This window comes from Nerophis ophidion, linkage group LG06, assembly GCF_033978795.1.
Source record: "Nerophis ophidion isolate RoL-2023_Sa linkage group LG06, RoL_Noph_v1.0, whole genome shotgun sequence".
In the NCBI taxonomy this organism is placed as follows: Eukaryota; Metazoa; Chordata; class Actinopteri; order Syngnathiformes; family Syngnathidae; genus Nerophis; species Nerophis ophidion.
Window position 1 is genome coordinate 66,840,581 of NC_084616.1, and position 18,269 is coordinate 66,858,849.

General features: G+C 39.9%; 1 protein-coding gene across 1 annotated transcript in view; it reads right to left on the reverse strand.

Annotated features, from left to right (window-relative positions):
• The window catches only part of gpr137c (G protein-coupled receptor 137c), a 33,821-nt gene that overhangs the window by 1,835 nt on the left and 13,717 nt on the right, over nucleotides 1-18,269 (reverse strand). The window contains exons 3-7 of the mRNA XM_061904661.1: nucleotides 16,716-16,823; nucleotides 11,058-11,196; nucleotides 8,013-8,159; nucleotides 6,171-6,296; nucleotides 1,845-1,969 (exon numbers count right to left, since the gene is read on the reverse strand). Coding sequence (XP_061760645.1) covers nucleotides 1,845-1,969; nucleotides 6,171-6,296; nucleotides 8,013-8,159; nucleotides 11,058-11,196; nucleotides 16,716-16,823 — 645 coding nt within the window. The remainder of the gene's footprint in view (nucleotides 1-1,844; nucleotides 1,970-6,170; nucleotides 6,297-8,012; nucleotides 8,160-11,057; nucleotides 11,197-16,715; nucleotides 16,824-18,269) is intronic.

Genomic DNA, 18,269 nt, shown 5'->3' on the forward strand with positions numbered 1-18,269 from the left:
AAGGCACCATTAATGCTGAATGGTCCATACAAGTTTTGGGGCAACATATGTTGTCATCCAAGCAACGTTATCATGGACGCCCCTGCTTATTTCAGCAAGACAATGCCAAGCCACGTGTTACAACAGCGTAGTTTCGTAGTAAAAGAGTGTGGGTACTTTCCTGGCCCGCCTGCAGTCCAGACATGTCTCCCATCGAAAATGTTTGGCGCATTATGAAGCGTAAAATACGACAGCGGAGACCCTGGACTGTTGAATAATTAAAGCTCTACATAAAACAAGAATGGGAAAGAATTCCACTTTCAAAGCTTCAACAATTAGTTTCCTCAGTTCCCAAACGTTTATTGAGAGAAAATGTGATGTAACACAGTGGTGAACATGCCCTTTCCCAACTACTTTGGCATGTGTTGCAGCCAAGAAATTCTAAGTTAGTGATTATTTGCAAAAAAAATAAAGTTTATGAGTTTGAACATCAAATATATTGTCTTTTTAGTGCATTCAATTGAATATGGGTTGAAAAGGATTTGCAAATCATTGTATTCCGTTTATGTTTGCATCTAACACTAATTTCCCAACTCATATGGAAACGGGGTTTGTAACACCTTGTAATTTGAAAATGAACACCTATGAGTTGACTGATGAACATTATCACATCATTTATTTAGAAGGTATAAACAACAACAAATAAGGATAGAATACTAATAACATTAATATTGGTACATTTTCAGCATGAGCTTGTTCTATTTTTAGACAAAGAAAACAATCTGAAGTTGTCTTTATTTTTAAGTTATCGTGCTGGGATTTTACCAGTCCGGCCCACTTGGGGGTAGATTTTTCTCCATGTGGCCCCCGATCTAAAATGAGTTTGCCCCCCCTGATTTAGACCCATGAAATTGTAGAAAATGTGATGGGGTAAAGCGTGATGTGGCGAAGGACAACTTATATCTTTCAAATAAGTCTACACATGAAATAGTTGATATCATTTCCATGTCATTTCTGTCCACATGGTTATATAATCTGTTCTCCGTATCGCACATTCCTTAAAGCAGGGATTCTCAACCCCCTTTTGAGTTCTTTATCACCTCTTTTAAGTGAACGACTAGAACCAATTCGAAGTCACACTTTTTTTTTTTAATTGCGCAAACCTAATAAATAACAACATTGTGCAAAAGTTATTCAACTTTATTTCAGTTACAACATAAAAAAAAACACTAATTAAAGGCTGAGTATGTTTTTTAGTACATTTTTTGTTCAAGCTTTACCAGGAGTTTACAATGAATGCTCAGGTTTGTATTACCTGTAAACTGTAATCATCAAAATGATATTTCATTCTTAGAGCAGTGATAGTCTAGTCATGAAAGCTGGATGATGATTCTGTAGTCAAACTGCACTAAATTATGTATTTATTTTCACTTTTAGCGTTATATTAGAGTCTTTCTGTTATGAAAGTTTGTGTGTGTGCGCACCATGTACTTCTAATGTATATACTTGTTCTTATACTATCTGAACTCACTATGTTCTCTGCTGGCTGTACATATCCTACTAAATAAGACCTACACTGTTTCAATGTCCACATTTCTCTGTTGATGCAATTGTTGATGACTGAAGTTCTGATATCAACCAAAGCTCCTCATCCCACCCCCCGGATTGTAAATAATGTAAATAATTCAATGTACATACTATGATGATTAACTTGTGTGATGACCATGAATTGATTAACGTAGACCTTGACTTAAACAAGTTGAAAAACTTATTGGGGTGTTACCATTTAGTGGTCAATTGTACGGAATATGTACTGTACTGTGCAATCTACTAATAAAAGTATCAATCAATCAATCAATCAATACCTGCCCCGATCGCCTCTGCTGTTGAAGCTTCTGGACAGGTCGTCATCGCTGTCATACCTTCCTGGGTTGCCGAAGTACGAGTCCCTGGAGCCGAAAGTGTGGCTGTGGATCAGTCCTGCAGAAACCTGACCCACATGAAGTCTTGTTAAAGCATCCCAGGAGGCACCACTCTTCCATAAAAGTGCAAACAATTACTACTTAAAGTATGCATTTGTGTCGAATATTCAGACTCACTAATTGAACCAGAAGAGAATAATTAGGTCAAATAAGAAGACATTTCTTCTCACTGGAGACTTCGGCAAGCTTGTCTTTTACAAATCATTACTTTCAAGCTCTCTTTTATACCGATGCAACATTTATAAATATATATATATATATTATATATATATATATATATATATATATATTAGGGCTGCGAATCTTTGGGTGTCCCACGATTCGATTCAATATCGATTCTTGGTGTCGCGATTCGATAATATATCGATTTTTTCGATTCAACGCGATTCTCGATTCAAAAGCGATATTTTTCCGATTGAAAACAATTCTGTATTCATTCAACACATAGGATTTCAGCGTGATCTACCCCAGTTTGCTGAGATGCTAGCAGAGTAGTAGATTAAAAAAAAAAAAAACGCTTTTATAATTGTAAAGGACAATGTGTTATCAACTGATTGCAATAATGTGAATTTGTTTTAATTATTAAACGAACCAAAAATATGACTTATTTTATCTTTGTGAAAACATTGGACACAGTGTGTTGTCAAGCTTATGAGATGCGATGCAAGTGTAAGCCACTGTGACACTATTGTTTTTTTTGTTTTTTTATATATAAATGTCTAATGATAATGTCAAAGAGGGATTTTTAATCACTGCTGTGCTGAAATTATAACTAATATTGATACTGTTGTTGATAATATTCATTTTTGTTTCATTACTTTTGGTTTGTTCTGTGTCGTGTTTGTGTCTTCTCTTAATTGCTCTGTTTATTGCAGTTCTGAGTGTTGCTGGGTCAGGTTTGGTTTTGGAATTGGATTGCATTGTAATGGTATTGCTGTGTAGTGTATATATATAGAGGCCCTGCGATGAGGGGCGACTTGTCCAGGGTGTATACCGCCTTCCGCCCGATTGTAGCTGAGATAGGCTCCAGCGCCCCGCAGTGCAAAATGGATACGTTGGGGCAAAAAGTATTTAGTCAGCCATCAATTTTGCAAGTTCCCCCACTTAAAATGATGACATAGGTACACTTCAACTGTGAGAGACAGAATGTGAAAAAAAAATCCAGGAATTCACATTGTAGGAATTTTAAAGAATGTATTTGTAAATTATGGTGGAAAATAAGTATTTGGTCAACCATTTAAAGCTCTCACTGATGGAAGGAGGTTTTGGCTCAAAATCTCACGATACATGGCCCCATTCATTCTTTCCTTAACACGGATCAACCGTCCTGTCCCCCTAGCAGAAAAACAGCCCCAAAGCATGATGTTTCCACCCCCATGCTTCACAGTAGGTGTGGTGTTCTTGGGATGCAACTCAGTATTCTTCTTCCTCCAAACACGACGAGTTGAGTTTATACCAAAAAATTCTATTTTGGTTTCATCTGACCACATGACATTATCCCAATCCTCTGCTGTATCATTCATGTATCCATTTTGGTATAAACTCAACTTGTCGTGTTTGGAGGAAGAAGAATACTGAGTTGCATCCCAAGAACACCACACCTACTGTGAAGCATGGGGGTGGAAACATCATGCTTTGGGGCTGTTTTTCTGCTAAGGGGACAGGACGACTTTCTGCAACTCTTATTTTTTTGTGATCACATTCATGAAGTTTGGTTGTTTTATGAATTTAATTATGGGTCTACTGAAAATGTGACCAAATCTGCTGGTTTAAAAGTATACAAACAGCAAAGTTAATATTTGGTTACATGTCCCTTGGCAAGTTTCACTGCAATAAGGCACTTTAGGTAGCCATCCACAAGCTTCTGGTGGAATTTTTGACCACTCCTCTTGACAAAATTGGTGCAGTTGAGCTAAATTTGTTGGTTTTCTGACATGGACTTGTTTCTTCAGCATTGTCTACATGTTCTCAATGGGGTTTAAGTCAGGACTTTGGGAAGGCCATTCTAAAACCTTAATTCTAAACTGATTTAGCCCTTCATTTTCCACTTTTAACGTGTGTTTGGGGTCATTGTCCTGTTGGAACACCCAACTGCGCCCAGGACCCAACCTTCGGGCTGATGATTTCAGGATTTCCTGAAGAATTTGGAGGTAAGCCTCCTTTTTCATTGTCCCATTTACTCTCTGTAAAGAATCAGTTCCATTGGCAGCAAAACAGGCTCAGAGCATATTACAACCACCACCATGCTCGACAGTAGGTGTGGTGGTCCTGGGATTAAAGGCCTCACCTTTTCTCCTCCAAACATATTGGTGGGTATTGTGGCCATACAGCTCAATTTTTGTTTCATCTGACCACAGAACTTTCCTCCAGAAGGTTTTATCTTTTGTCCATGTGATCAGCAGCAAACTTTAGACGAGTCTTAAGGTGTTGCTTCTGGAGCAAGGGCTTCCTTCTTGCATGGTAGCCTCTCAGTCCATGGCGATGCAAACCATGCTTGACTGTGGACACTGACACCTGTGTTCCAGAAGCTTCCAAAACTGATTTTTGGTGGTTCTCAGTTGACTCTTGATCCTCCTGACCAATTTTCTCTCAGCAGCAGGTGATAGCTTGCGTTTTCATACTGATTATGGCAGTGACAAAACTGTGCCATGCACTTTATACTTACGAACAATTGTCTGCACAGCTGCCCTTGGAACCTTAAGGTGCTTTGGAAATGGCTCCAAGTGACTTACCTGACTTGTTCAAGTCAATAATTCATTTTTTCAGATCTGTGCTGAGTTCCTTTGACTTTCCCATTGTTGTGTTTGTAACCGAGTCCAATGACGGCATCACATGGGCCTTATTTAAATGGGCTCAGAGAAGTCAACAAGTGCTGTCAATCATAATCACTCACATGAAGTTAAGAGGCCATGCCATGAAGCTAATTTGATTTGATTGTAACTTGTCTACATCACCAAAATTGATAATATATATTGCAGTATGTAAACTTTTGACCCAGCAGATTTAGTCACGTTTTCAGTAGACCCATAATAAATCCATAAAAAAAAAAAAACTTCATGAATGTTTCTTTTGACAAACTAGTATGTGCTCCAATCAGTCTACACCCTTCAATTAAAGTACCCTTCCTTAAAGGGCAACCACACATTTTTGGAATTTTGCCCATCGATCACAATCCCTAAGTAATATGAAAGGAAGCGTTTTTAAAGCTTTAACAGGCGTTTGATTGCAGAAGAAGAGTGGTAACGGTGAGCTAACAGTGCCATCAAGTGACCATCATGTCTTTGAAAGACCAGCATAAGCCTAATTTTTCCTTCCGGATGATCCATCATGGAATATTTGTTAATTTGCTGAGGTGGACAAAAACATGTTTTTTTGTAACCTGCACATTATATGTTGTGTTGTAATTTGTTGTAAATGCCTCACCTGGCTTTGAAGGTACGCACTTAAAATAACCATCCATCCATTTCTTACCGCTTATCCCTCTATTTCGTTATTGAATTTGAATCATACGTTTTAAATTTATATTTTACTTGGGCATTTTTACAGAAAATTTATTTCTCAAACAATTATTTTCTCCATTTAATGTACAGTACAGGCCAAAAGTTTGGACACACCTCATTCAATGCTTTTTCTTTATTTTCATGACTATTTACATTGTCGATTGTCACTGAAGGCATCAAAACTATGAATGAACACACGTAGAGTTATGTACTTATCGAAAAAAGGTAAAATAACTCAAAACATGTTCTATAGTCTAGTTTCTTCAAAATAGCCACCCTTTGTTGTGATTACTTTTTCGCACACTTTAGGCATTCTCTCGATGAGCTTCAAGAGGTAGTCACCTGAAATGGTTTTCACTTCACAGGTGTCATAATTTTGATGCCTTCAGTGACAATCTACAATGTAAATTGTCATGAAAATAAAGAAAACGCATTGAATGAAGGGAAGGTGTTTCCAAACTTTTGGCCTGTACTGGATATTGATATATACTGTATATATATAGATATATATATATATATATATATATATATATATATATATATATATATATTTGGCCCTGCGATGAGGTGCCAACTTGTCCAGGGTGTACACCGCCTTCCGCACGATTGTAGCTGAGATAGGATCCTGCGACCCCAAAGGGAATGAGCGGTAGAAAATGGATGGATGGATGGATATATATATAAATATATATATATGCATGAACTTTACCAGGTCGTAGGCTGGCCTTTGGACTCGGAAGAAAAACACCATCAGGCTGGTTGGCAGCAACTCCCAAAAGAACAATATGATCCCAAACACAATGTAGGTGTTTTCGCTCATTTTCCGCATGTCAGCCTGCAAAACACACACACACGCACACACTTTACTTAATGTGCAATTTGGTGCTAATTTACTTTGTGAAAGGTCTGCACTCAAATTGAGTTTGTTGCATGGTTTATGACAGGTGTACATTTTTTTTTGGGACAGGCTGCAAACAGTCTCGCTGGAGGCTCCAAGCACCTAAACTAGGGATTCTCAAACTGTGGTAGGTGTACTACTAGTGGTGCGGCAAAGACTCACTTAGTTAAAGTCTTTTTTTTCTTAATTTCAAACACAGTGTTACTATTCAAACTGTGTATAATGTAAAAGTGGCAAAAACTATTAAATAAACTCGTTCAATAAAACCTAGGGCTTGTTTATAATGAATACTTGGGCCTACTACGCTACTGTATTTTCATGTTGGTCATTCTGGTAGCATTTGGAGAGTCAGGTTTTTTCTGAGTGAATCCTTCCAAACTATGTGCTAGTGCAGTGGTTCTCAATTGGGGGTACACGTACCCCTGGGGGTACTTGAAGGTATGCCAAGGGGTACGTGAGATTTTTTTTAAATATTATAAAAAAAGCAAAAATTCAAAAATCCTTTATAAATATATTTATTGACTAATACTTCAACAAAATATGAATGTAAGTTCATAAACTGTGAAAAGAAATGCAACAATGCAATATTCAGTGTTGACAGCGGGATTTTTTTGTGGACATGTTCCATAAATATTGATGTTAAAGATTTCTTTTTTTGCGAAGAAATGTTTAGAATTAAGTTCATGAATCCAGATGGATCTCTATTACAATCCCCAAAGAGGGCACTTTACTTACTTCTATGTGTAGAAATCTTTATTTATAATTGAATCACTTGTTTATTTTTATACTTTTTAATTTTTTTTTCTTATCTTTATATCTTTTTTTCCAAATAGTTCAAGAAAGACCACTACAAATGAGCAATATTTTGCACTGTTATACAATTTAATCAATCAGAAACTGATGACATAGTGCTGTATTTTTATTCTTTATCTCTTTTTTTCAACCAAAAATGCTTTGCTCTGATTAGGGGGTACTTGAATTTAAAAAATGTTCACAGGGGGTACAGTACATCACTGAAGAAAGGTTGAGAACCACTGTACTAGTGTACATGAAGTATCAGTAAATATTTACCTGGTAAGATCGATCTTACCACATGTTGTACAACTGTACATGTTACGGCGGGGGGGTTGCAGCTTGCTGCGAGGTTCGTTCCCCCGGGATGTAAGCGGATCACTCAGGACAGGACTTACAGGTAGGAACATGATTTATACATGATTTACTGTATTCCTCGAAAATCAAAGAAGTACCAAAAACAGAATAAAAGCCAAAGAAACAACATGCAGATTGCACTGGAAGTTAAGGCTACCACTTAGCATAGACTAGAAGACAAATACTCATGTAGCAGGTTGCGTACAGCAAAACGAAGAAGCCAGGACGAGTGTGGCGAGAGAGGTGAATAAATAACTCTCTGATTAGTGGTCGACTACAGGTGAGCGTGCCGACCACTAACCAGAGGCAGGTGAACCAAACCAAAACAAAGCCAAAGTTGCACAAAACAGGAACCAAGTGAGCCAAAAAATAACAGAACATAACAAAAACATGATCAGGGACACGGATCATGACAGTACGTGAAGTATCAGTAAATATTCACCTGGTAAGATCGATCTTACCACATGATGTACAACTGTACGTGAAGTCTCAGTGAATATTCACCTGGTCAGAAACACTGCACCAAATGTAGTTGCAGAGATCAGGTTTGTCCAGCAGAAACAGCGCCACCACCAGGTTGTAACAAGCTCTGGACGTGTAGATCAGAATAACCATGGCTCCAATGGCTGTGGCTTGACATACTGAGGTTCCCTGAAAAACACGAGAACAGTACGTAAAAGCAGTACTGTACACATTTGTACAAACATGCAGCACACACCCCTTCAGCGATTCTTACAAAAATAACTGAATTGGCAAGCAGGAATTGGACAAGAGCGCCTGTTCTTTTCTTTTGCACTTCTTAGCTTTGTAAAAACATTTAAGGTGGACCCTTGTCGCTTCCACATCCATCCATCCATCCATCATCTTCCGCTTATCCGAGGTCGGGTCGCGGGGGCAACAGCCTAAGCAGGGAAACCCAGACTTCCCTCTCCCCAGCCACTTCGTCTAGCTCTTCCCGGGGGATCCCGAGGCGTTCCCAGGCCAGCCGGGAGACATAGTCTTCCCAACGTGTCCTGGGTCTTCCCCGTGGCCTCCTACCGGTTGGACGTGCCCTAAACACCTCCCTAGGGAGGCGTTCGGGTGGCATCCTGAGCAGATGCCCGAACCACCTCATCTGGCTCCTCTCGATGTGGAGGAGCAGCGGCTTTACTTTGAGTTCCTCCCGGATGGCAGAGCTTCTCACCCTATCTCTAAGGGAGAGCCCCGCCACCTGGCGGAGGAAACTCATTTCGGCCGCTTGTACCCGTGATCTTATCCTTTCGGTCATGACCCAAAGCTCATGACCATAGGTGAGGATGGGAACGTAGATCGACTGGTAAATTGAGAGCTTTGCCTTCCGGCTCAGCTCCTTCTTCACCACAACGGATCGGTACAACGTCCGCATTACTGAAGACGCCAAAACACGATCCACTCTTCCCCCACTCGTGAACAAGACTCCTAGGTACTTGAACTCCTCCACTTGGGGCAGGGTCTCCTCCCCAACCCGGAGATGGCATTCCACCCTTTTCCGTCGCTTCCACAGTGCTGAAATATTCGAACAATCTCCAAAATCAAGTGGGAGAATTAAAAGTTTGACACCCTACGGATTTAGTACGTTTACAAAGATATGAACACTACATAATTTTTATGGCAGAACAGAGACACCATGTAAATCTCTGTACTGCCACAGTGCTAGAATAATTATGTATATATTTTCATCATAACTTTATGCTGAAGGGGCCGTTGATAGAAATGATTGTCAATTGTGCTGAAGTGGTAATTTTGTATCTATGTAAGCTTGCCAGTTGTTTTTTATCAGTGTTGTGTCTAGACTTGCCCTGCTGACGGCCAAGGCCGAACACCGCCGTGACGCAGACAGAGCAGAGACAAGGCAATATGACCTGTGTGACCTAATTTTTATTCATTCTATAACCATATATTGTGTCGAAATGGAGTTGTCGAGGTTACCCCCTTCCCTCAGCGAAAGTGACGTAATAGGGACGTTCCTAATAAATAGAGGAGGTGCACGGGCTTGATTTTTAAAATGTGGTTTAGATCTGTAACTAGAATACAGCCCAGAACATGTCTCCTCATGAGCTAAATTGAATTCTGTCTCTGCATGATTCCTTGCTTCTTTTCTGATTATTAGATCAATCAATCAATCAATGTTTATTTATATAGCCCTAAATCACAAATGTCTCAAAGGACTGTACAAACCATTACGACTACGACATCCTCGGAAGAACCCGCTAAAGGGCAAGGAAAACTCACACCCAGTGGGACGCCAGTGACAATGATGACTATGAGAAACCTTGGAGAGGACCTCAAATGTGGGCAACCCCCCCCCCCTCTAGGGGACCGAAAGCAATAGATGTCGAGCGGGTCTAACATGATACTGTGAAAGTTCAATCCATAGTGGCTCCAACACAGCCGCGAGAGTTCAGTTCAAAGCGGATCCAAGACAGCAGCGAGAGTCCCGTCCACAGGAAACCATCCCAAGCGGAGGCGGATCAGCAGCGTAGAGATGTCCTCAACCGATACACAGGCGAGCGGTCCATCCTGGGTCCCGACGAGCGGTCCATTCTAGGTCTCGACTCTGGACAGCCGGTACTTCGTCCATGGTCATCGGACCATAATGTCATCAGTGTTTGAACCTGACACAGGCAAGACCAAAGCGCTGCCCAAAGATCCTTGGGGACACGATTGTAGACCTGCAAAAAACTGGAGTGGACTACAGTGGCTCAGGCGGTAGAACAGGTCGTTCAGTAACTGAAGGATTCCATTGACTGCTTTTTTGTGTGTTTGGAGGAAGAAGAATACTAAGTTGCATCCCAAGAACACCAAACCTACTGTGAAGCATGGGGGTGGAGACATCATGCTTTAGGGCTGTTTTTCTGCTAAGGGGACAGGACGATTGATCCGTGTTAAGGAAAGAATGAATCGGGCCATGTATCGTGAGATTTTGAGCCAAAACCTCCTTCCATCAGTGAGAGCTTTGAATGGTTGACCAAATACTTATTTTCCACCATAATTTACAAATAAATTATTTAAAAATCCTACAATGTGAATTCCTGGATTTTTTTTTCACATTCTGTCCCTCACAGTTGAAGTGTACCTATGATGAAAACTACAGACCTCTGTCATCATTTTAAGTGGGAGAACTTGCACAATTGGTGGCTGACTAAATACTTTTGTGCCCCACTGTAAAAGGTAGATTGACCTACATTTGTCACTTGTTGAAAATTAAGATCAAATACTTATGTCACTCAGAAACAAATTAATTTATAAACTGGATTTATTGTGATTTTTTATTTTTTTTACATTGTATGTTGTTAATCTGTGGAAATAAAGTTCCCATAAAAATGATGCACTGTTCATACATTATAACTGTATTTTCCCCACTGCATATGCAGTACACTTTATTTACTGTACACACTGTACACACATCACCACTAAACGTTTCCTCTGCAAGCATACAGATTGCGACTTCATATTTATTTCCACGTTTACGCCTATATTGCGTAAGATTAAAGGGCTTACAGATGTATCGGTCCTTTCCAACGTACTCACTTTGGATTGCAGGTACACGTTGGCTGAGGACATCTTGGCAATGCGGAAGATGCAGATGGCCAAAGAGACAGCACACATAACGAACAGACTGTCGTTGATCACAACGCGGGACAGGACTGTGTGCCTTAGACTCCTGTCACTTGACACACAAGTTCAAACAGAGACCATTTAACAGAGTTTTCATTATTGCTTTCATTTTTTTTTTTTTTTGCTCCTGCATAATTCTGTTGGGGCTCATGGGTGAGCTGGAGTCTGTCACAGCTGATTTAGGGTTACAGGTAGTGTACACTCTGGACCGGTCAGTAGTCAATCATAGGAGACATACTGTGAATACACACAACAAGCATTCACATGTCCAATTTTACTATACATTTAACATAACATGCATGTTTTTATTACACTATAGAGCAACATGACATGCATATTTTGATCATTCACTTAACATTACATGCATGTTCTTATTATGCAACTCACATAACATGTATGTTTTTTGGACATCGGAAGAAAAGACAAGAGTATCCACACACACATAGGGGGAACATACAAACTCCTCACAGAGATACAAACAAAGGTTGCACAATAGAGACCAGTGATTGTCAAACTGTATTTGTGCGCGGTTCCATTTGGGGAATCATGTAAGTATTAGGCAGAGGTGGGTAGAGTAGCCAGAAATTGTACTCAAGTAAGAGTACTGTTACTTTAGAGATTTATTACTCAAGTAAAAGTAAGGAGTAGTCACCCAAATATTTATTTGAGTAAAAGTAAAAAGTATGTTGTGAAAAAACTACTCAAGTACTGAGTAACTGATGAGTAACCTGATTGTTTAATGATTACGGCAACAAATAATGCACAAAAACATAAAAATAGCAACGAGCAAATTCAGAGCTAGGAGTATCTCTTAAGCAACTAAAACAATGATATATATTAAATAATAGTACATTAAAATAAAAAAAATTAAGGCACATTGAGCCACAATAACTTAACAGCACCATAGGCTCAGTAGGCATTGATTGATTGATTGAAACTTGTATTAGTAGATTGCACAGTACAGTACATATTCCGTAGAATTGACCACTAAATGGTAACACCCCAATAAGTTTTTCAACATTAATCAATTACTTAATAAATGACCAGGTCGAGGTGATCTACCTCATCTATACATACACACACATATCATATATATATATTATATATATACATATACATAAATTTATATATACAGTATATAATTTATATTTATTTATTTTGCCGTTTTTGTTGACATGCTAAAGGTGTTTTAATGAATATACATGCATGTTTAACATATAGATTCCTATCTTTCATGAAGACAAGAATATAAGTTGGTGTATCACCTGATTCTGATGACTTGCATTATAGTTTTGATAACGTCCACGTTTTCAAATGGAGGAGGAAAAAACGTTCCTCCTTTCTGTCTAATACCACATGAAACTCGTTGGTTTTTAACATCTTATTTGTCCAGCTTCCATATTCGTTTTTATACACTTTACAAGAAATACATTGGCGGCAAACTTCGTAGTTTGCTAGCTTGTTTGCGCTGGCTTTCGGAGACTCTTATTTTGTTAACGCAGGCACGATGGAGCGGCACTTTTATTGTGAAGACAGGAACTGTGCGATCAGTCTTTAGGCTTATGACAGGAAGTACGGTTGAAATAAAAAGTGTCTTTTTTCATTTGCACTTTTGATTGATTGATTGAAACTTTTATTATTAGATCGCACAGTACAGTACATATTCCGTACAATTGACCACTAAATGGTAACACCTCAATAAGTTTGTCAACTTGCTTAAGTCGGGTTTTACGTATCACGGTCATGTGACCACCTGTCTCTGTTTGATTGGTCCAACGTCACCTGTGACTGCATGTGATTGGTGAAACGCAGGCATGCGTAGATCCTATGTTGAAAAACCAAAACAAACATTAATAGATCGATAAAAAAAGTAGCGAGTAGCGAGCTGAATGTAGATAAACGGAGCGGAGTAAAAGTATCGTTCCTTCTCTATAAATATACTCAAGTAAAAGTAAAAGTATGTTGCATAAAAACTACTATTAGAAGTACAATTTATCCCAAAAGTCACTCATGTAGATGTAACGGAGTAAATGTAGCGCGTTACTACCCACCTCTGGTATTAGGAGTTATACTTCCCTATACCATGGGTGTCAAACTCTGGCCCGCGGGCAAAATTTGGCCCGCCGTGTAATTTCATTTGGCCCTTGAGGCAATATCAATTTAACATTAGAGCTGGCCCGGCGGTATTATGTAGCGGCTATTCCGCTGTAACACCGCATTCACTGCTAATACTCATACTTGCCAACCCTCCCGATTTTCCCAGGACACTCCCAAATTTCAGTGCCTCTCCCGAAAATCTCCCGGGGCAACCATTCTCCCGATTTCCACCCGGACAACATTTTCGGGGGTGTGCCTTAAAGGAACTGCCTTCAACGTCCTCTACAACGTGTCGTCTCGTCCGCTTTTCCTCCATACAAACAGCGTCCTGGCCCAGACACATAATATATGCGGCTTTTACACACACACACACACAAGTGAATGCAATGCAACGCAACCTTGGTTAACAGCCATACAGGCCACACTGAGGGTGGCTGTATAAACAACGTAAACTGTGAACCCACACTAAACAAGAATGACAAACACATTTCAGGAGAACATCTGCACCGCAACACAATTCAAACACAACAGAACAAATACCCAGAACCCCCTTGCAGCACTAACTCTTCCGGGACGCTACAATATACACCCCATGCTTCCACCAAACTAATATATTTACCTCAGAATGCTTCAAACAGAAAAGAGGCATTCAATATTCTATTTAAATTTAATCTAATATACCATTGTTTTTCGATTTGGGGCGGCATAGCTCGGTTGGTAGAGTGGCCGTGCCAGCAACTTGAGGGTTGCAGGTTCGATTCCCGCTTCCGACATCCTAGTCACTGCCGTTGTGTCTTTGGGCAAGACACTTTACCCTCCTGCTCCCAGTGCCACCCACACTGGTTTAAATGTAACTTAGATATTGGGTTTCACTATGTAAAGAAAGTGCTTTGAGTCACTTGAGAAAAGCGCTATATAAATATAATTCACATAAATATAATTCACTTTTTTGAAAGTTGATTTTTGCACTATTAAGTTTATAAGCGTTGCTTATTCCATACTCAGTGTTAAAGCAAATCAGTGTAGCAAACTGAGCAATAATTAAGGTTTTATTCATGCACTTTCTAATTGCTACTTCAAGGCTTGAATGTTTGATTCCTTCATTATTTTATTTTCAAATGTATTATTAGCCCGTGGAAAAAGTTTATTTTGATTTTTAACTCAGAAAGCTGCAAATAGAAAGGAGGCATTTCATTTTTATTTAAATGTTATTTGATATTCCATTGATATTTTTTAATTATTATTATTTGAAACTCAATTTTGCATGTCACTATAAAGTTAAACACGCCTTGCTTGTTCAATATTCAAAGCAAAACTTGTTTGGGTCCCTATTTAAAGGTTAATTTGTTCAACCTTGGCCCGCGGCTTTGTTCAGTTTTAAATTTTGGCCCACTCTGTATTTGAGTTTGACACCCCTGTCCTATACTCAAACTGTGTGTAGTGTTACAGTGGCCAAAATATCAAATATATTTGTTAAATAACACCTGTGGCTTGTTTTTAATGAGAACGCTGCTGCATTTTAATGTTGGTTATTATGGTGGTACTTGGAGAGCGCTAATGACAGACGCTCAATGGCAAGCACTGAAAGCAATGGGCTGAGAGGACAGCCCTGCCGTGTTGAACGATAGAGGCGAAAGTATTGGGATTCAATATTATTATTCCTGACCGACGCCACTGGAGAGGAACAGAGCTCAACCCAATAAATAAAACTGTTACCGAAACCAAATCTCTCCAGGACATAAAATAGATATTTCCACTTCACTCTGTCCAAAGCCTTTTCTGCATCCAGTGATATCACTGCCTCTTGGGTGTTGGAAGCAGGAACATTATACGATATATTTAGAAGACATCAAAGATTACAAAAGGAGTGCATGTTTCGGATTTACTCTGTTTGATATGCATTAATAATAGAAGGAAGAATCGTGTCAATACATAAAGCTAGCAGTTTAGACAATAATTTTAAATCCACATTCAACAGGCTAAAACGACGATACTAAGTGCACCAAGAGGGATCCGTCTTTTTTAAAAAGGAGAGAAATTTACACTTGGTTAAGCAGGTGTCCAGATCTATATGATTATTTGTACTTATCAAATTATAAAGGGGCTTGTTATAACTATCACAATAAACTTATTGTGTTTGTTGACGTGTTCTCTCTACTGCTGCAGGCTGATCGCACCAACCAATGGTGACTTTGGGAAGGCTTCCTCTTTATCTATAAAAAATTAGCAGCCGGTAAGACTCTTAAAGGCCTACTGAAATGAGATTTTCTTATTTAAACGGGGATAGCAGTTCCATTCCATGTGTCATACTTGATCATTTCGCGATATTGCCATATTTTTGCTAAACAGATTTAGTAGAGAACATCGACGATAAAGTTTGCAACTTTTGGTCGCTAATAAAAAAGCCTTGCCTGTACCGGAAGTCGCAGACGATGTGCACGTGACGTCACCGGTTGTAGGGCTCCTCACATCCTCACATTGTTTACAATCATAGCCACCAACAGCTAGAGCGAGTAGGACCGAGAAAGCGACAATTTCCCAATTAATTTGAGCGAGGATGAAATATTTGTGGATGAGGATAATTAGAGTGAAGGACTAGAAAAAAAATTAAAAAGAAAAAAAAAGAAAGAAAAAAAGGCAAGGCCAGTGGGAGCATTCAGATGTTATTAGACACATTTACTAGGATAATTCTGGAAAATCCCTTATCTGCTTATTGTGTTACTAGTGTTTTAGTGAGATTATAAAGTCATACCTGAAAGTCTGAGGGGTGTGGTGACCGCCAGTGTCTCTGAGGGAAGCCACGCAGCTACAGCAGGACGCAAGCTCCGCTGATGTCTACGGTAAGAGCTGACTTATTACCAACATTTTCTCACCGAAACCTGCCGGTTGACATGTGGTCGGGAACCATTTTCGCTTGACCTCTCTGTTCCATAGTAAAGCTTCACCTTCAGGAATTTTAAACAAGGAAACACCGGCTGTGTTTGTGATGCTAAAGGCAGCTGCAGTGCACTGCTTCCCACCTCCATTTTTCTACTTTGACTTCGCCATTATTAATTGAACAAATTGCAAAAGATTCAGCAACACAGATGTCCAGAATACTGTGTAATTATGCGATTAAAGCAGACTACTTATAGCTTGGATCGGGCTGGAAAAAACTGTCTGCTACAACCCGAGACGTCACGCGCACGCGTCATCATTCCGCGATGTTTTCAACAGGATACCTCGCGGGAAATTTAAAATTGCAATTTAGTAAACTAAATCGGCCTTATTGGCATGTGTTGTAATGTTAATATTTCATCATTGATATATAAACTATGAGACTGCGTGGTTGGTAGTAGTGGGTTTCAGTAGGCTTTTAAGGGGGGTTTATTGAGACCACCCATCTTGCAAGTGGTGAACTCCAGACTCCAGCTCACCTGCGGCTCCGAAGAAAACAGTCGGCAGAAAATAAATGATTGAACGCTTCATTCTTACCTTGGCGATTGGCAGTGCTCCAACGCTCCTTGCGTCAACAACACACACGTTAAATTCACCACAAGGAAGAATACGCTGAGAGACAGGAAGAAAAAACATAGCAGGATTCTGGAGAGAGAGAAGAAGTGGGAAATGGCATCAGAACACATCCAAACATCTTGCTTTTTTGGACACTTTCTGCACCATCTATCAGGCCAATTCAAAAACTGTATCAAATTAACTCAGTTTGTATTGTCATTGTCTAAGATGAGATGGGAGGTTGTGTGTGGGGTTAGTGAGTCCCAATTAACGTCTATAAAATGCACACAAAGAACCGTTTGCACCTTCTCTTGTGACTGGTGGGCGGTCAGCGCCATAAAGCTGAGCGGGTCCCTGGGTAAATGGGGCGCGGACAACCAACAGGACAGACTAAGTTCAAAAGCCCAGTAAGGTAATTAGTCTAGGAGAAGGATCTCTGATATAACATACCCCTTCCAACCCGCACCAAGCCAGCCTGGAAGGTGTAGGCTAATAACCAGCATGAAAAGTACGCCAAATGGCAGAAACATGCTGAGGCTTTCGTCCAGCAGTGGACTGACAACGGCTGATGATGATGTCTAAGATGTATTTATTCATTAATATTTTTGATGTTTATGAAGGTTCTCGTTGATCCAGGTCATTGTCCTCTCAGAGAATTCAAATCAATGGCAATTGGACTGTTTGGTTTGTCTTAGAAGACGTTTTGTTGCTCATCCGAGAAGGCTTCATCAGTCCGTGTTCATAGACTTAGATTGGTCAGATCTATCTATCAGATCCACCTTTCTCCTTAGTAAATCACTCCTCTTCATATTATTAGGTTACCAAGCCGTCTTTGCTGGATCATTGTTTGCTACACTACATTGTTTGCCTTTTTTTTAAGGATTAAATATTATTACTTGCACTATGGCTCCCGATTGTCCTTTGCATCCTGAGAAACATGATTTTCGCCAACACGACCAGTTCGTGACTGAATGATCCAGCCTCGTAAAGTATTTCTCACAAAAGTATGAAAAGCAGAGGATCCTATTGGATCCTAGAGCTGACGCGGAATAGCCAAGGTGTCTTCTGAAATACGACGACTAAAATAAGATTGAGGAAAAAATCTATTCCTCGGCGATGAGAGCATTAGGTTGATTAATAGTGAAAGTGATTAAGCCAGAGAGCTGCTATCTTTCCCGACATCAGCGTGCCTGGAAGTCTTCCCAAGCACCGTCCCCATGTGAATCTTACCCTTCCTAGTCACGGGCTAAGGGACTGGATGTCTACATCGCTTCGCCTGTCCAAGAGGCTAGCCGGTAGCGATCCGTTAATGTCACACTGTTCACGCTATGAGTGCGCTCAGATAACATCACACCGCTAGCTGGCACTCATTATAGGCATTTTTTCCCTAACTTTGTCAACCAGACAATCTCCAACCGGTGACAGTAAGTCATCTAATGACAACATGGACATTGTTTCAAAGGCGGATGCAGCCAGTCAGCCTCCGTCTCCCAAGGGTCAAGCTCCACCCCCGAATATTCAAGCTACGCCCCCGAA